General features: G+C 36.5%; 1 protein-coding gene across 2 annotated transcripts in view; it reads right to left on the bottom strand.

The window, feature by feature from the left end:
- The window catches only part of ATF2 (activating transcription factor 2), a 106,441-nt gene that overhangs the window by 14,379 nt on the left and 67,948 nt on the right, over positions 1-24,114 (bottom strand). Inside the window, exons 13-14 of one of the 2 annotated variants that reach the window (XM_059704020.1) lie at positions 14,507-14,612; positions 6,185-8,742 (exon numbers count right to left, since the gene is read on the bottom strand). In XM_059704020.1, the coding sequence (XP_059560003.1) occupies positions 8,516-8,742; positions 14,507-14,612 (333 nt within the window). In that variant the 3' untranslated portion in view covers positions 6,185-8,515. Of the gene's footprint in view, positions 1-6,184; positions 8,743-14,506; positions 14,613-24,114 lie in introns of those variants that run through there. The other variant, XM_059704021.1, reaches the window with a different exon arrangement.

The raw sequence follows: 24,114 nt of genomic DNA, 5'->3' as shown, positions 1-24,114 counted from the left end.
ACCCCAGTTGCATCAATTGGTCCCAGTCTCCAGCTTCTTTTGCCCTCCGAGATCTAAGTCACAGCCTGAAACCTGTCCTCTGAGCCTTTAGGGTCTATATAACCTCAGTGTTTTCTCTCTGTTCCCACGCCTCTAGGAGTTGTAGCTGCTTCCTAAAGTTATTACCTCTCTTTTACCTCAGTGTTCCTACTTGACTTTTCAGTTTTCCAACATCCATTAAACTCATTGGCTATATTGTATTCTCTCTGTTTAAATGCCAAGTAGAGCTTTGGTTTTCCTGAATGAACTCCGCCTGACCGACGTATTAGTCTGCAGCTGGTTGGCCCAGTGCCACTAAATATTCTATTGCTGTTTAAGGAGTGGCCATGGATACTGGGTACAACTACCTTAGAACAAACTAAGAATCTCAGTACAATTTCATTCTTCCCTTCTGCCCCACATACCTTTCAAGATTTGTTGAATCCATCTTGTGCTTTTGTTCCAGTTAATTTTTGTAATTTATGCCCATAGCATTTTAAGACCTCCTTAAACAGTTAAACTCACAAATACAGTATCAATAATAATTTGGACTTAGCTGTACATCTCACTGTTTTTATTTTTTCACAACTCTTTCTGGTATATCAGATCTTCCTGTATAATGAGTTATTTATTGTGAATCTTTTTCCTTCTCTGGGTAATGTTTTAAGGGGAGGATGTATGTGTATATGGGTAGGGGGTGGGCACACAAGTCTGGGTGTTAAAAAATGTCTTACAGTGAATGGGTACACAAGTCACTAGTGCTGTGTGTCATAGAATAAAGTTAGTTTATCGAGAAAAACAACAGAGAACTGGCACAGGGCCCTGGCACAGAGCCCTCATGATTGCAGCAAGCTGATCTTGGGGTGCACATGACCCAGGAGAGGGGCCCAAAGTGTTTTATATATTTATAGGGAAGATGGGAGAGAGGAACAGTTAGTGGATATAACTGTGGGATTGCCTGAGAAACAGATAAAGAGGCTCAGAGCTCAGTCTCTGGTATTTACCTGATTTTCTGCTGAACGGGATAAGCTGCTGAAAGAGGTGAGGGAATGAAACCCCAGAGCCCTTTGGATATCTCCTTAGTAACGTTTGCGCTAACATAAAACAAGATAACATGGCTGGGATTTGGAGTCAGAACACTGTAAAGATTACGCTGAGATATTAGCTACGGTTCCCTGTGTCCTTGAGAACTATACGAGGTAACTTGAACCCTGATTTCACATCTTGCACGTGCCTAGAGCACTTCCTAGGATTTCTTCAAGTTCTTCCGGATTTGTGTAGCACAGTGGTCAATAGCCAACTGCTTGCATTCAAATTCTAACTCTGTCGCCTGCGTAACTATGTACCTGGGTTACTTAAACTTTCATTGCCTCATCTGTGAAATAGGAAGGTAATACACCAACTGTACTGACCAAATCTTTCCAGTTCTTCCCTTCTGACACTCTTGTGTTTGGGTCAAGCTATGTCACTCGTTCCTGGCTGTGAGCAGAAGTGACATTTGCGATCTCTGGAATTCCTGTTTTGAGACCCTCAAGAGTTCTTTATGTTTTCCTTTACTTTGGCACACTAAGAAGCAATGTTTAGAATAAGAATTGGCTAGTTTGCACACAAAATGAAAGGGAATAAAGAGCATCTTTATTGAGGCCTAGTGGATAGGCCTACCTATATTTAACATTTTAGCGGCCTGGTATCAGGGTACAAAAGCATATATGTATATATATGTGCATATACAGGGTGGGACAACAGGTTTACAGTTGTGAATATGTGAAACACAGTTTATTCTTGTATTATTATTTCATTATTTTCCATAAACCTACTGTTGCCCCACCCTATATGTGTGTATACATGTCTATATATGTATATGTCTATATCAGTTATATAGACTGATATACATATATATATATACATATATATATATATATATATCAGTTGTCTAGGTTTTTGAAAGTTATAAATTAAGAAAACAAATGATAAAATAAACCCTCCTGCCTTGATATTGCCATAATTTAAAAAATAAAGTTATTTTTTATGATCAAAAGTCAGTAAAATAGGAAAGATGACTTAATTTAATTATTGCACATATTTTAGATGTTCTTTAATGGATCAACAATATTTACAGGAATAAAAAAATTAAGACACAAAATCTGACATTTGATATATTTATTTTTGCCTTCATTTCAATAAAATCACTATGTTAATATAAGATTTTCATAAATTCTGTTCTCTTGACAGTAGTGATATAAAGGGTTAAAAGCAAAATTAATTATTCAAACTATACAAAATTATAATTTTATCAAAATGGAAAATTATATAAATGCAAAAATAAAAAAGTAACTTTGTTCTAAAAAAACATTATATTGTCCTATAATGGTAATCTATGAAAACATAAAATAAAATTATAATTAATGAATATCAAACTTACTGCAATTTTTATTGCAATTTTAATTTAATGTCTATCTAGTTGCCAATATAAAGGGAATTGGTATCACTTCATGCATGCATTTAGACCTGAAATTTACAAATTTAAGAGTAATAAAAATTATTGATATTGCAAAATGTTTCTCAAGCACTGCATACATCTTTTGACAACACTACAAATTGAAACAGGAAAAGAAAATGGGTGTTTGACATTACTGGGAAATGATACTGTGCTTTGCAAGAATCTATTACATTTATGTTGAAAGACAAAATTTGACCAGTTAGTCTTTTTTCTTACCCAAGCATTCCCACTACTCAGATCTTTCCTGTACAAACTAGTGTTCATCTCTGACATCAGAGGTGACATATTGTCCCTTTTGTTTTGATGACAAAGCAATGCAGGCAAGTGTCTTCCTGGGGCCTGAATGGTGTAAGTTGGGAGCAGCTGGGTAAGGTCACGGGTTGTGCTCTGTCGGGGCTGAGCCTCAGATCTCAAGTGATAGAGGGGCTCTTTTAAAGTATGGAGCTCAGAGAAGCAGTCCCTTCTGCCCAGAAGTGAGGGGACCACAGTGGCACAGTTGAGGAAGTCATTAGCCCCTAAGGTCTAAAGAATAAGACATTAAATGGTTTGGATGTCAAAGGCCAAACAGGACTAAACCTAAATAAGTTAGATAATAGAACTTTGGGTTGACTGTAATTTTTCCCATCAGTGTTTAAAAATTTTTAAATACACTCTTTTTGTACTATGGAGATTTTCAAAAACACCCAGAGAAAATAATCCAGGGTTAACAATTATGAACATTTCTTCAGCACTTTGGAGATATTATTACATTTTCCTCTGACCGTTGTCATTTTTTATTTATCTGTGAAATATCTTTTCTCTGCTTTTAAGATTCTTTGTCTTTGGTGTTCTAAAATAGTAACAGGGTGTTGTCTAGATAGAGACTTAATTTTATGTAAATTATTTCTTGTATTTGAGAATTCAGGTCTTATTTATAGTAGCTAATAGTCATTATTTCTTTGAATCAATCTCTCCCATTCTTTTGCTTCTTTTCTTTTGGAACTGCAATTAGATATGCAGGGACTTCTTATTCTATTCGTTGTCTCTTTTTAAAGATCATTATTAAGGCCCAGCCAGTGTGGCTCCGTTGGTTGAGCATCATCCTATGCACCAAGAAGTTGCCGGTTTGATTATTGGTCAGTGTACTTGCCTGGGTTGCAGGCTCAAGGCAGCCAATTGATGTTTCTCTCTCATTGATGTTTCTCTCTCTCTCTCTCCCCCTTCCTTTCTGACATCAATAAAAAACATATTAAAAAATATTCAAGTATAGTTGATATACACTATATTAGTTTCATGTGTACAATATAGGATTCAACATTTATATACCTTATAATGTGGTCACCATTATGTCTATTAACTATTTGTCAACATATAAAGTTATTATATTATATTCCCTGTTGTACATTAAATCCTTGTGACTTATAACTGGAAGTTTGCACTTATTCCCCTTCACCTTTTCACACACCCCCTCCTCACACACAGGTGCCTTTCTGTTTTGTTCATTTGATTTGTTTGTTGTTTTTTTTACATTTCAGATATAAGATAAATCATACAGTATTTGTTTTCTTTTCTGACTTGTTTCACTTAGCATAATATACCCTCTAGGTTCATCCATATTGTTGCAAATATCAATATTTCATTCTTTTAATTGTTTAATAATATTTCATTATGTATATATACCACTTCTTTACTCATTCACCTAAAGATGGACACTTAGGTTGCTACAGTATCTTGACTATTGTAAATAATGCAGCAATAAACATAGGGGTGCATATAACTTTTTGAATTAGTATTTTTGTTTTCTTTGGATAAATGCCCAGAAGTGGAATTGCTGGGTTCTATGGCCATTCTATTTTTAGTTATTTGAGGAATCTCCATACCATTTTCCATAGTGGCAGCACCAGTTTACAATCCTACCAATGATAATGGATAATGCAAAAGGGTTTATTTTTGGAGAATAATGGTATTGATAATTTCCTTAGTTCCTCATAGACCTCACATATGCATTTGTTCCCAATTATAAGAAACTCAGACAACTCTATATCATCTTAAATCCTGCTAAATAAACCCCATTAAATAATGTTTGCCTAATTTTTGTGCCAGGCTATAAAAAAGTCGATCTTCTTAATTTACATGTATGACAGCATTTCTTGAGCTAGAATTTTTTAACAGAAGTTACCATGGTTTTAGCATGCATTACCTCAGAAGTGATTTTTTTCTGAAGATATGGGTAAACAATGCGATTTAACAGCCTTTAAATCGTGTATATATCCCACGTTCAAAGGCTGTTAAATCGCGTTGTTTACCCATAAATCACTTCTACTGTCATGGTAAACAACCTGCTTCCCTATTTATAATGGTTTGGCCCTCTAGCAACTTCAGTGTGAAATTATACCTAATTTGCCTACAAACGTCAGGTGGTCATAATAATCTGGCCACTCAGTGTAAATTCTTAGTGTCACACATCAAAATCTATAGTCTCAGATGTAGAATTATCAAAACTGTATTTAACAGTAAGGACATAAGTGAGAGCTAAGACATTATCTTTCCTGTCATCTAAAATACTAGTAAACATGCCTTTGCGCTTTTAACATATCAGTCGTCAAACTGTTACAGAAATGCACCAGCTTGTCTTCATGAAATCTTTTCTCTCATATCACATAATCCAAATTAAGCACATGTCAGAATGTGTACCTTAAAATAAAAAATAGCCATGACTCTTTGTATCTTCAGATTTATTTAATCGGAGATAAGACTGAAACATTACTCTATATGCTGTAGCAAAACTAGTCTTTTTCTTCAACCAGCACTAACCACTTCTAATACCATATAACACACAAGCTACTTACTGTGTTGTGTTTCCCAACACACACCCTCCCCTGCCATGTAGAATGAATGCAAGCTCCACAAAGGCAGGATATTTGGGTACTGGTAATTGGTGTATTCCAAGAGCCCTGGAACAATGACTAGCACCTAGTAGCACTCATTCACTGAATAAAATGATGTGATAGGAGCCCTGGCCGGGTGGCTCAGCCGGGTGGTTGGAGCATCATTCTGTTGTGTACACCAAAGTTTGATTCTCAGTTGGGGTGCATACATTGGGTGAGAAATGATGGCACAGATTAGGGTGATTGCAGTGTAAATGGTGAGATGTGGCTGAATTCTGGTTTATTCTGAAGGTAAAACAAACTGTTTCCCAGTGAGTTAGCTGTGGACTGTGAAAAGAGGGGAAATGAGAATGACAAGGTTGTTCTGGCTTAAGCAACTGGAAGAATGGTGTTGGCATCAGTTAACTTATGGAAGACTGTGGGAGAATTCTATGTGAGAGTAGGGTGGGGGAAGACCAATAGTTCAGTGTTGGGTATGTTACTAGTATATTTAAGATGTTTTGTCGGGGATGCACCAAGAGACACCGAAGGCTGGTGGATCTGTGTGTGGGTGAATTTGAAGGGATGTTTCAGGTTAGGGACCTGAATTAAAGATTCACTATACATTAATGGGGCTTAAACCGAACGCTGAGAAACAGGAATAAGGCCTGAGCACCCTGCAGTGAAAAAGTCTTTGAGAATGAATAAATTTTATCACAGAAACAGACTATCAGGTTCTTCTCAGGTGATACATGCCCCGAAGGAAATAAAATATCATCAGGTGATGCTACTTTACGAAAGACAGGTAAGAACAAGCCAATTATGAACATAATTTAAAGATAGAATTTATTCTCTGATGGTTTACTCATGCAAACTGCACATGAAAGAAAATAGTACAGTTTGTGTAACATTGCAAATATAAGGACTCAAAATGCTAGGTACAGAAGTAGTGTGACATCCTGAAAGTCCAAATGGAATTTGTGTTTATACAACTAATAATGATTTTTATTTGCTGAGTACAGACTGATTTACAATGAAAGTTTTGCTAACGTTGGTAAGCTCATTAACCGTTTACATGACTTCTTACATCTATGTAGCTTTATTTTACAGTTGCAAGAATTCCTGTTATCAAAGAACTTTAACTTGCATAAATAATAAAATGAAAGGAAAATGCACCAAAGGACTTAGGAGAGAGAAAAATTGAGGTTTTTCCTAACCCATCCAAACTACAATAAAAATAGCCTTCTTGCAAAATTCATATTTTGTGCCTTTGAGATCAACTCCTTAGCATAATTATGGAAAAATCATGATTAGAAATTGATTACTTTAAAATTATAAAATCAGTTAAAAATTTAAAAAAATTTAGAAGAATTATCAACTAAAATGTTCTCAGTTTTAACAAACCAAACAATAAGATTCCTATTATCGTCATAACTTAAAAGTCCTAAAATGTCATTTGTATAATTTGAATGCTTCCCAGTCTGGAACTTAGGCAGGTGAGATATTTCCTTGAGTTGTCAAGGATATTCCATGTAGGTTTTAAATGTCAGTCTCATTAGGAGATGGCACTGAGACTTTAGCAAAGAGTGTAGTATGGATGCAGAACAAACTACACAACTTATTATAAATGCATTATAGATATTTACATAATGGAATCCTGCTTGAATGCCAGAAGTTGCTACTGGGTAGGACTCATAACTATTTTACAAAGTTCTCTTACACACATCTACTACTTTTAAATTTTTAACAATTTAGTCTATTTTAAAATATTGTACTGTATTTTGAACGTAACTGCAGAATAAAAATAGATAATGGCACATTAGAAAACTCAGTATCCCACAGATGACTGGATAATGAGAAAAGTGTACCTACAATCATCTCATCAGAAACAAACTACATCATGGAATGTTAGTTATCCAAGCCTGCACAGTAATGACGTTTTAAATTGCAATCACCTATTGGCCAGCATCACACTGAAGGCATCGTTAAACATTCAAGCAAAGATTGCTGGCATAAACTATTGAAAGACACAAACACACACACACACACATACAAATACTCTCTCTCACTCACTCTTGCTTCCCACTTTATAATTACATTGTTCTAAAGATAGATACTGATTTTCCCCCCACAAGAAACGTTATCAAAATTTGCTACTAAAAGATGACAGTGCTTTCACAAGAATAAGTACAAGTTAGCTTGCAAGTACAAGACAATGGGGGTAAACAGTCTTAAATTTTCTAAGTAGTAATTTTAGGCTTTTCTGGCAACTATACCATACTTGATTATGCATAAACTTTTCAGTTTGTAACCTGAAACCTGAAAAAAAACACCCAAAAACCTAATTTCAAAAAATTATTAGATATCTGATAACCCTGTATTGTACATTATATAATTTCATATTTTATTAGCCTCAAAACATAAGGTTTAAAATACTGAAGTTAAAACTTGAAAAATAGTCATTTTTGAAATGATAAAGGATTCCAAAATTCATGTTTACTTAAAATCTTTACAAAGAAAAATGCACTATTCATGATCTTGATTTAGTTTAAGATTATGTGTGCATAAAAGCACTGTATGTCTTCTACCATGTTTTCACTCAAAAAGTGTTTTCTAATGTTCTTCCTTTTGCATAATGTGCAAAATAAAAGGCAAAAAGGTTAAAAGCAACTTTCTTTCTCTTGCTAGTGCTTTATGACTTTGTTAACGTACAAAGTCAATAAGGATTTAAGCAGAACTTTGGTATAAATGATATAACAATATTACCATCACAGTTGAGGGATAAAAGGTGGTCAAAAGAAATGGAAGTGGGAAGAGAGATTCAGGAACACCCCCATTTATTAAACACCACCAAATTAAAAATGAAATAAACCACAATGAATTATAATACAATTTATACATTGAGCACAGAAAAATTAATAAATCTAACAATATTTATAAAAAAGCAAAATCAGCCTTTTTCCAGAGAATAAAAACTGTTGTTCAGTCTGATCATCAACTGCTGCTACCCCAACTTTAGAGCCAAATTTAATTTCAAGTAAAAAAAAAAATTTACAACCACAGATTTCGCATAAATGGAAACTGGTCTTTCCTTGATTTCCCTTTGAAGTCACTAATGAGTATCTAAAACTACTGCACTGCAGGTTTCTAATCAACTTCCTGAGGGCTGGGCCTGGGAGGAAGGAGCCATTACGATCTGTGAAAGTGCAGGCTCTGTACTCTGGTCCGCCATCTGGGTGAGGACTGAAGTGGCTACAGCTTCTGCCTTGGAGGTTGAACTGACTCCATTGGATGTGCTGACAGAACTATGCTGTATCGCTTCCGTATGTGGACTACTTGGCACTGACAGGTCTTCTGAACTATCATCTTTATCAGCAGCTGAGTGGAAAAAAGAAAAATTGCTCAGTTTCTTAAAATACTGTAAGAATGTTTCAGTAGGCTGAGTCCATATACAGAGTAAAAAGTGACAAGATATTCTGTAAAATCAGTTATTTAGGAAAGTCAGTATGATGGGAATTGAGTAACTGAAAGGTGGCTGTAAGACATGAAGTGGGCATTTTATCCCCAACAGGTCAACCAAAGGCACAACCACACAGATGGAAACATCTGGGTATCCAGTGCCTCAGAGAATAGAGCTGAAGAAATATGTGCTAAATAGAGTTAAACTGGGGTAGGAACTTGGGAGAAAGACCCCCATCGCTATAATCGAACCCTTATCAAACAACACATTTAACAAAACCAATGTTTGTCTACATCTCATTCTTATTAAAACATAAAAAAATGGATTGCCACATGCATAAACAAAATGAATTCTTATATACAAATTACATCTTCAAATTATTCCCTCTGCAGTCTCCAGAACTATATTTATTCTAGCTGACTTTCCATCTCCTGCAGCACTGGGTGATTACAACACCTGATTCTAATGATGCAGACACATGAGAATAAGCAATATTTAGAATTTAAATGCCACCAGCTGTTATAGTTGCACGAATTAACTGAGATTCAAATAAAAATCTACATAAAAGTCTACAATTAAATATATTCAGGAAAGGGCATTCTATTTATAAAAATAAATCTACCAATTTGTAGGCTTTTGAATAACAAATCTCCCATATATTTTTTATTACAGAAAATAATCCAATAATCTCATTTAGTGAAAAATTTGATAGGCACAATACACAAACAGTTATAGTGTATGTAAGTTATGAGACGCAATGACAACACAAACACCTATGAACCCAGCCCCCAACTCTGAAAGAGAACATTGCCTTAGTAACCCTGATGCTTCCTAGCAGCTCCTCTCTTTACCAAAGATAATTACCGTCTGCTATTTCTTTAACCATTCTGTATTTTTTCTTTGAAGTTTTGCCAAGTAGGTATGTATCCCTAACAATATTGTTTAGCTTGTTTACTAATGAACATTCTAAAAACAGTATCATACTGGATATATTCTTTTGCACCTTGTTTTATTCACTTGGCATTAAAATAATTTTTATTTAGTGTTTAGAAGAGACAATTAGCAAGCTTTCTATCAAATCTGAGCATGCATACCGGCCTTCTTCTCAATGGCTAAGTCCCCATTCTGAAAGTCAATTATTAAAAGGTCTGCACCCTGTGAGGCAGAACTTATCCTATGATTTATAATATGGAAGACGGAGGGGGAGGAACCCCACAAAGCACAACTTTTATTCAAATAAAATTCCTTATTCTGAGGGTTTTCTTAAATATAGTAATTTTTAGGAATTTTGACATACTTGCCTCCAATTCATTGATTTTTGGAAATCAGGTTTTAATAAATATAAGTGAGAAAGAATCCCATCTTCTCCATAATCTGCTATGAATGCAAAACCACATCCTTGGATAAAAATTTGACCTCAAGTTATAATAAAAAAAGTCACAGTAACTCTTTTAAAATTATAATAAATGTTATAAAACACAATTTCAATGTCCAACACAATAGTTATGTGTTCAAAGAAAACACTAGAGACTACTAAAAAGCCCTCTTTGTTGATGTGACCACTAATCTTCAACAGGACAGCAAACTGACCTTTCTCTCAAGGTTAAGTTCTAGGGGTGCACCAGCTTTCAAAAATAAAGAGGCTGATCTGTGATGAGTATAATAAGGAAATGTAAATATATAGTGAAGGCAATGGCTCAAAATTAAACAGTACATTCTAAGGAATAAGTGATTGTCTCCAGTCTTTCAGAATTAGGTAATGCAAATCTTTAGGCTATACAAAGAACAGGTACTCACTTATAAATTTTGTAATTATAAACTTTATAAATACCTTTATAATGTGATATATCTGCACCCATATCCATTTCCAGAAAGTGAGGGGAGAAAAATTACTAGTATAATCACAAGTACCAGACAGATACACGAGATCTTACAGCACTCAAGAGCCATTTTCAGGCCTATATGTTTAAAGAAACTAGCTGTTTGACAATTCACTCTTTAAAGTTCTCTACCTCTGTTCATATATATTTTCAATGCTGAAAATATAGGGTATGGCAAAAGTAAGTTCACAATTGTTTGTATGGAAGATAATAATAAAAATAAAAAATAAATAATAATAATACAAGAATAAACTGTTTTGTGTACTCACAACTGTAAACCTACCTTTGCCCCAACTATATAAGTTCTCAAGGACATTTGGGACCAAGAAGCTTTTCTTCCCACTTATGATTATAGAAAAAACTATTATATACTTTTAATTATGCTCAGTGATCTAGAGAATATGACTTAATGGCAATAAGATCACTCTTGTGCTTTATTCTTGATGGAATCCAAACATTTAGAAAATATATTTTCATTCACATTTTATACTATTTGACTGTTAAGGTGCCAACTGTCACAGTTTTCTCATGACTGAGGGTTAAAACTGCGACCCTGTGACAGTGTGACTTTAACTGTCACCTTTACCCATAAGATTTTGTAATATTCCTTAATTTCTACTAAGCCTTAGTTTTCTCTCTCAAATGTTTTGAAAGAATTAGCACTACAGCTCACCACCATTAGAAATTGCTGTGTGCAACATGATTAACAGTGTTAGGTATTTGTGAATTTCCCCATATTTTCTATAAAATTTAAATATTCACTTAGTCAATCTCTATATTTACCTTAACTATTAAACAACAGAGAAGTTGTATTTTTGCAAAGACTTCAAATTTGAAAATAGACATTACTTTAAAATTTCTACAAAATCCAATTATCTCCCCAGAGCTGAAGAGAACAAATTTTATGCTACAACTATACTTGTTAATTGACTATCTAGATGACTAGACAGGAAAAAAAGGCAGGTATAGTTTCCAAAATTAAAAATGTCTTTCATTCTCACAACATAGTATAATAGATATTCACTAAAAACTTATTCATCTAGATTTTCAGTTTATTTAAGGGTATAGGACATAAACCCATACACCTAAACATTTAAAAATACCTTTATAAATTATTGACTAAAATGAAAAATTGGCTTATATTTGCTGAACATATTCTGCCTAGAGAATAGAGAGAAAGCTGTTGGGATTATCTAATAAGTTACCTAGGATTTAAAAATTGTAGATACTTTTGAATTGAATGCAATAAGAGTTAATTTTCTTTCTAGTTTATAGAATCAATTATACATTTACTTTTGAACTATACTATCAAAATTCATGGTTAACTCTCTTAAGAAAACCATGTATGTATAATGCTGAACTCAGTAGCTTCTATATGAAATTACGTTAAATCAGGTGGGAGCCCAAAAGGCCTCATCCCTGCAGCAATCATTGTTAATACAAACTCCAAACATATTTCTACATGGGCTCAGTTTACTCCACAGTGTGTTTCACCATCCTGTCAAAATGACTAGATATCAAGTATACACTAACTGAAATAAAGAGTAATTTACAGGAATTCAAGTGTAGGGTAGAAGATTCTGAGAATCAAAACAATGATTTGGAATACGAGGAAGCAAAAAACACCCAATCAGAAGAGCAAAAAGATAAAAGAATCCAAAAATATAAGGAGCCTCTAGGACAGCGGTTCTCAACCTGTGGGTAGCGACCCCTTTGGGAGTCGAACAACCCTTTCACAGGGGTCGCCTAAGACCATTAGAAAACACATATATAATTACATATTGTTTTTGTGATTAATCACTACGCTTTAATTATGTTCAATTTGTAACAATGAAAATACATCCTGCATATCATGATTCATAACAGTAGCAAAATTACAGTTATGAAGTAGCAACGAAAATAATTTTATGGTTGGGGGTCACCACAACCTGAGGAACTATATTAAAGGGTCGCGGCATTAGGTAGGTTGAGAACCACAGCTCTAGAACAACATCAAGCATACCAACATTCGCATTATGGGGGTGCCAAAGGAGAAGAGAAAACAAGCTATTGAAAACCCATTTGAAGAAATAATGACGGCAAACTTTCCCTACCTGGTGAAAGAAATAGACTTATAAGTCCAGGAAGCAGAGAGTCCCAACAAGAGGAAACCAAAGAGGCCCACACAAAGACACATCATAATTAAAATGCCAAAGGTTAAAGACAAAGAATCTTAAAAGCAGCAAGAGAAAAGCAGTTAACAAGAGCAGCAGGAAGAAAAAAGGTAAAAAATACGAACAATAAAATGGCAATAAATACATATCAACAACTGAATCTAAAAATCAAAATAAACAAACAAGGAATCTAATGAACAAAATAAACCGATGAATAAAATAGAACCAAAGACATGGAAACATGGAACAGATTTGACAAATCTCAGAGGGAAGCAGGTGGGAGGTGGGAAGAGATTAATGAAAGAACTTATATGCATTACCTATGGACACAGACAATAGGGTGGTGAAGGCTTGGGGCAGGGCAGAAACCAAGTGGAGGGGGGCAATGGGAGGAAAAAAGGGGACGTGTAATAATCTCAACAATAAAGATTTTAAAAAATTATTAGCTATCAAAGGACTGAGATTTATTTGCTCAAAACTGACAAAAATCAATGTTCTATATATGGCAATAGAGTTGCTAAATCTATTGAATCTTTTAAATTAAAAAATATTGCCCATTCTGATGAAACTGCTTACAATGACTACAAGTGAAGATGGTGGCCATTAAGTTTTATCTTGAGCACCTGAGGAACAGTTTGCATCCCATATAAAATGTTTCTTTCTTTTGAATCACTGACACTGGCAAATTAAAATAAAGTGGATACATATGGTTGAAACAATCTTCACATTTACAAATATCCTGAAATACCTCTAACTCATAAAAACGAAAGCTGTGGCTTATGTATTATGAATGTTGCCTAATGCTTTCCCAGCTCTGTTATTTGTTACAAATTTATGTACAATGGACAGGCCATTTATTCAAGAGTTACAGCTGGTTCCAACATTGTGCATATTACCAAAAAGAAGGACATTACAAGAAGGAAAAAACACAATTAACCTCTAAAATGCTGAAAACGGAAGAACCTCATTTTTAGGGAAAACATTTAAGAGGAAAGTGATAAGCAGATAATGTTCTATTTTAGCATTTTATGACTAACCAGAAGATTCAATACAAAGGTTCAAAATAATTAAAAACCCCCCACACACAATGCTGATATCTAAGAAAGAACAATAGGATCTGATACTGTAAATAGATACTACATACAGGTGTCCCCCTAAAAAATGTATACACATTTTAACAGCTGATAGCTCAATTTTGAAAAGGAAATGTATTTTAATAAACACTGACTATGATTATTAAAAGTGAGTGTATAAATTTTTGGGGACACCCTATTTTAGTAAAGACAGTTGATTTAAAAAATACACATTACTCAACAAAGGCTGGACGGGAAATGCTTCACCATGTCAATCTAAGACAAAGTGTTATACTGGGGTGATAAACAAAATAATCATCAGTATTTATAGTATATTTTAAGTTATTAACTAACCCATTTTGCTAATCCATAGTAATCCCTAAAATAAAAGCTAGAAATAGGAAATTTTTAAAAATAGATTCTAAGAAGTATAGCCCATTCCATAATAACCTTGTAGAAGTCTATTTTATATTAAATATAGGAATTTCAGTCTCCGTTTTTTGATGGAAGCTTGGTTCACTGTGGCAGTATTTCACTGATGTAGCCTAAGGCTGTAGGTAATGGAACATTACTCACTGTGATAGCCAGATTTCTTCTGCATGGCGGTTACAGGGCAATCTTTATGAGCCAGAAGAAGCTGTTTCAGCTGTGCCACTTCATTTCTCAGCAGGGTGACTTCACTCTGGAGAAGAGACAAGTTATGTACCTTACCAGCATCAGATTAAACATTTCTTACTGTTTAAAACAAGGGAAGGTTAAGATAACGAAAACTGAACATCTTTAATGGAATATCAAGGAATAAACAAAATATGCTGCTTAAATATGTTTAATCAGTACATATCAGTTTTCTATTTTAGCATTTGTATAAAAACTGCAACTTTTATAAAAATTTAAGATAACACAACTAGATAACATATTTCAAAGTTTTTATATTACCATTTGCCTTAAAGCTGCTTATCACATATTAGAGATTACCTGTTGAAGATATTTTTTATTATATGTATGTTACATGTTCTTTTGTTTGAATAATTAGAGACATCAAGGGAGTCAGGATATATTTTTACTTATCTAGTCACTTGAAAATGAAAAATTTATCCTGAAAACTCAATCAAGTTTCTAAGAAACTTGGAAAAGCTCGTTATGGGAAACCACAATAACCAAGGAATCACAGATACCTAGAATGCAATGCAAGACACTGTGTTGGACACGAAACCAAAAAAGTAAATGTAATATCTAAAAGGCAGAGTTGCCTTTGACCTAGACAATTCATACACATCTAAATTTAAATCTGATAAATCAATGGTGATTTGTACTATTCCTTATTACAAAACAAGCAAGTCAGCTTTTGTATTAGATACATTAATCTGGAAAATTCTCTGTAAAAGTTCCAAATTGAGAGAATCCAGTTAATTTTATTGGGTCATCCACAAATATTAAAGACATATAGATTAGTGATAATTATCAATGCTCAAGAGTTAGAAATAATATGAATTTAACAAATTGATAACATAAAAATCTTAATTTACAAATACCTCTACTTATTTTAACTTACATTAACCTTAACTATGCAGATTTCATCCATGAACCCAAAATTAAATGAAGGAATATAGCAAAAGGGTGTACACAAAGCTCAGGCACTTCATTTTCCACCCCTGAGTCTCTTATGCAGAAAACTTAATGTAAAATAATTTAGCAGATTAGACTCATTAGGTCTCCTGATGTGATTAATGACAAAAAAATCAAAAGAATAAAAATTAAGCAATCTAAAGGCAAGTCTGTTGGGTCAAATAGTTCCTCACACCCCAATAATAATGAACTGCAACACTGTGTTAAAGCACAAAACAAAAATTGATGCTCATAATAAAACTGAACCATTAACAAAAGGGTTAAATTGTCTAGAATATTCTATTTGAGACAAGAATGGGTTTAGAGCAGCCGTGGGCAAACTACGGCCTGCCCGATCCGGGTTTGAAATGAATAAAACTATTGAAAAAAAAGACCGTACCCTTTTATGTAATGATGTTTACTTTGAATTTATATTAGTTCACACAAACACTCCATCCATGCTTTTGTTCCGGCCCTCCGGTACAGTTTAAGAACCCATTGTGGCCCTCGAGTCAAAAAGTTTGCCCACCCCTGGTTTAGAGTGATCAAAGTACAAAAGGGAAAGCAAAAGTTTTGCCTTAAAAATAAACTGTTATTTAGGAAACTTATTTCTATGAAATACTGCATCAGTGTCAATATTGCTAAGTAGAGTGGGGCCTTGACTTACGAGTGTCCCGACTAACGAGTTTTTTGAGATACCAGCTGTCTCTTGGCTGATTTTTTGCTTTGAGTTGACAGAGTAATTTGAGTTAACGAGCTCCTTAATGAGCTCGGTCTCGGAACGAATTAAACTCGTAAGTCAAGGCCCCACTGTATAGCTCTTTATTAATGACACAGTTGATGAGAAACCATTTTATGAATAACCCAATATATACCTTCCAAGAAAGTTTCCTGTCTGCTGTGTCAGCTTGATTTTGAGACTTGTGTCTACAAGTTTCTTTCATTAATTTCTGAAATATAACATAGGGCTGGATGGGTATGTCAAGCAAACACAATCTTTTATAATCTGGTACCTGTAGCTACCCTACACATTAGTGTGAACCTATGATATAATCAATATTTAATCATTCTTACTATAAAAATGAAAATCTGTATAGCTAACTAAACACATACTGTTATCTCTAACTAGAAAATCTGTCCTCTCCTTTTTGCCTTGCTAATTATTTTACTCATCTTTAAGTCAACTCAGTACAGCATAAGTTTGCATAGAAAAAGAAGTGAGATGCCCATTTCTTTGTTCCCACAACCCTATATACTTATATGTGTGTGTGTATTAACACAGTACTTAGGACATTGGATTCTAATCTTTGGTTTATTTGTTTGCCACCTCTGCCAGACTGGGATTTTCTCAAGGGCAGATTATTCTGCTTTTTGAATCCCCAGAGCACAGCACAGGTTGGTACAGGCTGAGTACATAGCTATATTTAGAGAGGACCATGGAAATTCTATGTCCAGGAGGTAAAAAAAAAATACCAAAAAGAGGCAAAGTGAAATAAAGGACATGAAAACATTTTGAAAATGTCCAATTCTCATTCAAATGTGAGCAATTATTGATTTTTTTCTAATCAAAGTAAAACCTATTTGTTAAGATAAAGCAATGCTGAAAAATTTATTATTCTGGTTTAAAATAAAATGTAAATTATTTTGGCATTTTCTTACCATTGCTCCATTCTATTTTTAGCTACTCGAAAATTATCTACACTAATAAAAGAGAAACATGGTAATTGGCGTACGACCGCTACCCTTCCCATTGGCTAATCAGTGAGATATGCAAATTAACTGGCAGCCAAGATGGCGGCCGGCAGCCAGGCAGCTGATGTGAACAGGGAGGCTTGCTTGCCCCAGCATGAGGAAGCCAAGGTTCCCCGTCTGTAGCTGGGGGGCTCTGAGCTCCTGAAGCAACAACTCCAAAAGATACAATGTTTCAATTATAGAAGCTAAAAGATGGCAGTTAATTTGCATACTCAGGCTCCAAGCGGAGCGAAGCCAAACAGCCCTGAAGCGGCAGGGCAGAGAGGCCTCAGGGGCCCGGGAACAGTGGAGCAGACAGGCCTCCTGGCCCGGGATCAGCGGAGCCACGAGGCCTCAGGACCCCAGGATCAGCGGAGCCGGAAGGCCTCAGGACCCCGGGATCAGCGGAGCCGCAAGGCGTCCTGGGCCCGGGGATCAGCGGAGCCGCGAGGCCTCCTGGCCCGGGATCAGCTGAGCTGTGAGGCCTCAGGACCCCTGATCAGCGGAGCCGAGAGGCCTCAGGACCCTGGGATCAGCGGAGCCGAGAGGCCTCCCGGCCTGGGATCAGCGGAGCAAGAGGGGTCCTGGCCCCAGGATCAGCGGAGCAAGGAGACCTCCCAGCACTGGGATCAGCGTGACAGGGGGCAGCGACCAAACCCCTGTCGCCTTGCAGGTCTGTGCATGACAGGGGGCGGCGCCCCAACTCCCCAATCGGCCCTGCTCTGAGCCCGACCAGGGGCTGCACCTAGGGATTGGGCCTGCCCTCTGCCACCCGGGAGCAGGCCTAAGCCAGCAGGTCGTTATCTCCCGATGGGTCCCAGACTGCGAGAGGGCACAGGCCGGGCTGAGGGACCCCCCCCTTCCCCGCCCAGTGCACAAATTTTTGTGCACCGGGCCTCTAGTATACTAGTAAGTTTTTTTTTTTTTTTTTTTTTTTTTTACAGTTTATCTGCAGCAGATCAGACTGATAAAATCAGATAAGACTAATCAGTCAAAATTTCTCACGGATATCTGGCCACATCTTGATGACCACAGGTATCCCATAAATTTATGATCTTTAACTTACTAGTTCAGCCACTATTCTCAAAATTAAAGAAATAATGTTAGATGATTTCTTCTTTGGGGAATTTTTCATTGCTAAAGATCAAATTTTTCTCATGTTTAGTCTTCAGAAAAATCAATGATCAAATATCAAGATTCTCACCACACAGTTCCAAAGGTTGTCATGGATGCAAAACCTACACTTGAGAATAAAATAGTTGTCTATAACAGAAATATAGATGATGGGGTTCTATTTTGAAAATATTTTGCAAAATGAACGTGAATGACCTGTCTCTTCTTCTCATACTTTGATTTCTTGCTTCATGTTTGTCTCCTCTGCTAGACCACAAATTTTATAAGTTCAAGGACAATGTCTTTTTCACTATTATATTCCCTGTGTCTAATAACATGCCCTGCACATATTAAGCACTTATGATTAATGACAGAACAAATAATAACTAGTATTTGCATAGCACAGTTACAGAATACTTTTCTATATCCTCTCTCACTTATAAAGTATTTTATGACTTTGACTGATGAGAAAGTAAAGGCTTAGAAAGATTTTTTATAAAGGCTAGTAAAAATAAATATTAGGTCTCAAACGCTTAATAAAATGCATGAGGTACAGGTGGCATCACTATTACCATTACTCCCTTCTCTAGATAAAATACTAAGGGGGTGGGGGGCAGAGGGAGATAGTAATATCATATTTTTTTCAGGAATTAAAACATTGTATAGCATCTTGAATTGTTGCTATTCCTTTCTATTTCAAATGATAAATACTAAAGATTTGATCCTATTTCTTTAATGTCAACGGACCAATAAGCAAAACCTTTTCCATATCACTAACTTATGAGTGAAAACTCCTCATGTATCCAGCTATCAAAGAATGCTTCTATTAATTTATTGAACCTCTTATTCCACATACATTTTGCAATACCTAAGTTTTAAAAGCAAAATCCACAACAAAATTTCCAAGTTTTACCCACGGAGTAATTGTTGAGTTAGTCTGACTTTAGTTCATAGAGGAAATATGCTGAAGTTGTAAACTGAAAACCCCCAAAATGATGTAACTGAAAGACAAAGGCATACGAGGTTAAAAGCATCTATACTAATAAAAGCCTAGGTGGCCCTCGTGTGCCATGTCGTCACAAGATGGCTGCCACAAAATGATGGCCACAGGCACAGTGGAGGCGGGGCCCGGTGGCCACTCATGTGGTGAGGCCTGGGGGTCCTGCGGCGCCATGCAGCATGGAGGAGGCCAGTCCCAGCATCTCTGCCGCCTCACACGGAGGAGGCAGGTCACGGCAGGGGAGGGCAGTTGTGGGCCATCAGGCCAGCAGGGGAGCAGTTAGGCGTCAATCAGGCTGGCAGAGGAGTGGTTAGGGCCAATCAGGCTGGCAGGCAGAAAAGGTTAGGGGCAATCAGGCAGACAAGCAAGCAGTTAGGAGCCAGCGGTCCTGGATTGTGAGAGGAATGTCCAACTGCGGGATCGGGCCTAAACCGGCAGTTGGACATCCCACGAGGGGTCCCAGATTGGAGAAGGTACAGACCGGGCTGAGGGACACCCCCTCCCCCATGCATGAATTTCATGCACTGGGCTACTAGTTTTAAATAAAAGACAACAAAATCATGTATTACCTTAAAAATATGTTATAATTAACAGCACCCAATTCTTGGTCTATATTATCACAAATGTCTCTAATACAATTTGATAAAATTGCCTTTTTAGCAATGATTTTAGAAAGCTAAAATATGGTTAAATTTCATGACTGTGTCAATAAGGTTGAAGAATTAATATTTTAAAAAATCTAATATATGTTTGGTAAAAATATTAACAGTCATACCTCAACATTCATTAAATCTTTTATTGTATGTAATATATAAGTAACGATGAATCATTACTGCCCACTATACCAATCAGCTAAGCCTGTATGTCACATGAAGGATTACTTAAAAAATGTAGAATTGATGAATGTGTTCACATAAACTACAGTTTAATTATTTCTTTTACATTCAATTTTCTTTACAAGTCATTCTATTCTTCACAGCTAGTGATTTTACTGTTGGGAGACTGAAAAATATTTTTTTCTCCCTGAATCTACTATAAGCATGTTAACTCTTCACACTCTGAAAACTATGGTCTGTCACTATTAAAACTTTTTATTTTGTTTGACAAATAACTATAAACAATGAAAATCAAAATCACATATCCACTTGAAATAATAAAGTCATAACTGAAGTGTCTTTTCTTCCCAAAGCATCCATGCTTCCCCATACCCTCTCTTCTCTTTACTACTGTTACATCCTGGTAAATGTCATTCCTAAAATTTTACCTATATGTAGAGATTCATTACTTGATTTCCATACCTACACATTTATCCATCTAACTTAACTATAAACCTTTTACTAATGAAAAAGATTTATGGTATATATTTTAGTATGCAACTAACTTTTTATTGAGTAATTTATTGAAATGAAATTCCCATAATATAGAATTAACCATTTTAAAGTGAATTAATTCAATGGCATTTTGTACATTTACCATGTTGTGCAACTACCTCCCTCTGTCTACTTATAAAACATCTCTGTCACTCTAAAATAAAACCCATTACCCATTAACCAGTTTCTCTATTTTCTTTTCCCCCCAGTCTCCAGCAATGATCACTTTGCATTTTGTCTCCATGCATTTATCTGCTCTAGATATTTCATACAAATAGTGTCATGAAATATGTGACTTTGTGTATAGCTTCTTTTACTTAAGCATGTTTTGAGGTTCATCCACATTTTAGCATGTGCTTTAAATCCTTTTTATGCCTAAATAATATCCCATTGTATGTATATACCACAATTTATTTATCCACTCATCCACTGATGGATGTTTAGACTGTTTTCAGCAACTTTCTTTTTGCCCACAACAATGTATTACAGACATTTTCCCAGGTTAATACATACAAATGAACCTTATTCTCTTTTTTTGCAGAAGTATTTTCTTTAATAAAATTTTATTGACCTCAGAGCAGAAGGGAGAGGGAGAGATAGAAACATCAATGACAGAGAATCACTGATCAGCTGCCTCCTGCAGGCTCCCAAATGGGGATTGAGAGACCTCAACCACTGAGTCACACCGGCTGGGCTTGCAGAAGTATCTATAATAATAAAAGCATAATATGCTAATTAGACCGGACATCCCGATGAAGCCGGGGCTGCGAGGGAAGCCCGGGTCCCAGGTGCCTGCAGGCGGCCGGAGGGAAGCCTGGGTCCCGGGTGCCAGAGGGAAGCCAGTGCTGGCAGCCGGGGGAAGGAAGGCCTACTCTTGCACATATATTGTGCATCGGGCCTCTAGTTTTAAAGAAAATCCCTGATAACGTATCATTTTGCCTATCTTCATATTTTGGTATGTATCTCTAAAACTGAGAACACTTTCTTATTTAACACATTGTTTGCGGGTAGTTTTTATCGCGCGCTAACAGGTGGCGCAGGCCATTTTTGCAGTTGAATAGATTGATTACCGTTATACCTGGAAGTACATACATAATTCACCATTGTATGTGTTAGAGACCCAAATTTTGTCCTTTGGAATTAGTGTATCTGCATGTTAGCATCCCTTTAGAGCAATAAAAAAGTATAAAAATAAACGTATTTATACGTTACCCGCATTCTACCGCTAGTCTATAAAAAACGTATTAATACGTGTCCCGCACTCTACTACCAGTCAACGTAAAACGTATAAATACGTTTCCCGCATACAATGTGTTAACTATGATGCCACCATCACAGTTTTTAATGATAAAAAATACTGATTTTACTTGTTCTGTTTGTAATTTGAGGTATTAACCTCTATAGTTGAATATAACTTTAGTTAATTTAGTGATTTCTTGAATTTGACTTCTATTTAAGTTTTATGCTTTGAAAATGATGTGCTAGCTAACTTGTACCTAGATAAATCTTGCCTTTATTCCTCCAGTCAAGAAATTTCTACCTCATGTAGGCAATAAAAATGCAACACATTTTACAATGACATTTTAATTATAGTTTGCATGGTGGAAAAAGCATGCAATTAATGAAGTAAAGATTACATTTATTTTGAATACTGAATTTTCCAAGGTTTTCCAATAATAAAGCATCAGTATTATTAATAACTAGAGGCCCGGTGCACAAAAATTTGTGCACGGGGGAGGGGGGTCCCCTCAGCCCGGCTGTGCCCTCTCGCAGTCTGGGACCCCTCAGGGGATGACCACCTGCTGGCTTAGGCCCGCTCCCCGGGGGATTGGACCTAAGATGGCAATCAGACATCCCTCTGGCAGCCCGGCAGCCCTCGGGGGATGTCCACTTGCCAGTGGGGAGCAGGCCTAAACTGCAGTCGGACATCCTTAGCGCTACTGAGGAGGCAGGAGAGGCTCCCACCACCACTGCTGTACTGGCAGCCATCAGCCTAGCTTGTGGCTGAACAGAGCTCCTCCCATGTTGGAGCACCCTGACCACCAGAGGGCAGCTCCTGCATTGAGCGTCTGCCCCCTGATGGTCAGTGTGTGTCATAGTGACCAGTCATTCCCAGTCCTTCTGCTGTTAGGGTCAGTTTGCATATCACCCTTTTACTATATAGGATAGAGGCCTGGTGCATGGGTGGGGGCTGGCTGGTTTGCCCTGAAGGGTGTCCGGATCAAGGTGGGGGTCCCGCTTGGGTGCCTGGCCAGCCTGGATGAGGGGATGATGGCTGTTTGCAGCTGGTCACACCCCCTTCAGGGTGGGGGTCCCCACTGGGGTGCCTGGCCAGTCTGGGTGAGGGGCTGAGGGCCATTTTCAGGCTGGCGGGTGACTGAAGCTTCCAACCTCTCCTTTTTTTCTTTTTTTTTTGTATTCTGGGATTTATTTACCTTCTATGGCTGTCACTGGAGCTGAGAGCTGGCTTTAGCTCTGAGGCTCAGCTCCAGCTCTGAGACCTTGGCTGCTGAAAGCAGGTATCTGGGTTTGTTTGGCTTCTATAATTGAAACACTGTTGCAGCTCCAGCTCTGAGGCCCGGCTGGCTGAAAGCAGGTTTCTGGGGTTTGTTTAGCTTCTATAATTGCAACATTGTTTCTTAGAGTGCAGCTCAGAGGCTGGCAGCGGCAGGCGGGGAACCTTGGCTTCCTCCATCACTGGAGCAAGCAAGCCTCCTGTTCACTTCAGCTGCCTGGCCGCCATCTTGGTTGGCAGTTAATTTGCATATCGCCCTGATTAGGTACGGTTAAATACCATGTTTGTCTATTATTAGATAGGATAGTGACCAGTTCTGCAGTATAACTAAGGAAACAGCAATATCTCATTAAAAGCTGTTAACACTGCTAAAACTTGGGTCAAAGCAGAAAACTTCAAGTCCAACAACACCCTGTAAATGAGACCATGTATTTATATAACATTTATAGTTTTCAGGCATCATTACTTCTTAAGAAGTTAAGTAAGCCAAATGACAAAGGAAAATATTAATACATTTCTTATTAAAATTAAAAATTTATGTATTTAAAAATACCTGCATTCATTCTGATTCAACTGATTTATGCAACAACCCAGAGAAATAGACTAGCAGGTATTACCTCTATTCTGTGGACAACTGAGGCTAACAAAGAATGATATGTTTAATGTTATAACACTCTAAGTAGATTTTCGCAGTAAGTCGGAACCCACCTACATAAGTACCTATGGCACTCATATAGAGCACATACACAGCAGTAATGAAGTGAAATAGTAAAAAAAAAAAATTAAAAGATAATAATTCCTGACCTTTACTTGTGGTAAATAAATAATAAAAAACATAAATCACATATGT

The sequence above is a fragment of the Myotis daubentonii genome, chromosome 7 (assembly GCF_963259705.1).
Source record: "Myotis daubentonii chromosome 7, mMyoDau2.1, whole genome shotgun sequence".
NCBI classification, from domain to species: Eukaryota; Metazoa; Chordata; class Mammalia; order Chiroptera; family Vespertilionidae; genus Myotis; species Myotis daubentonii.
This window is presented reverse-complemented; position numbering and strand designations above follow the sequence as displayed.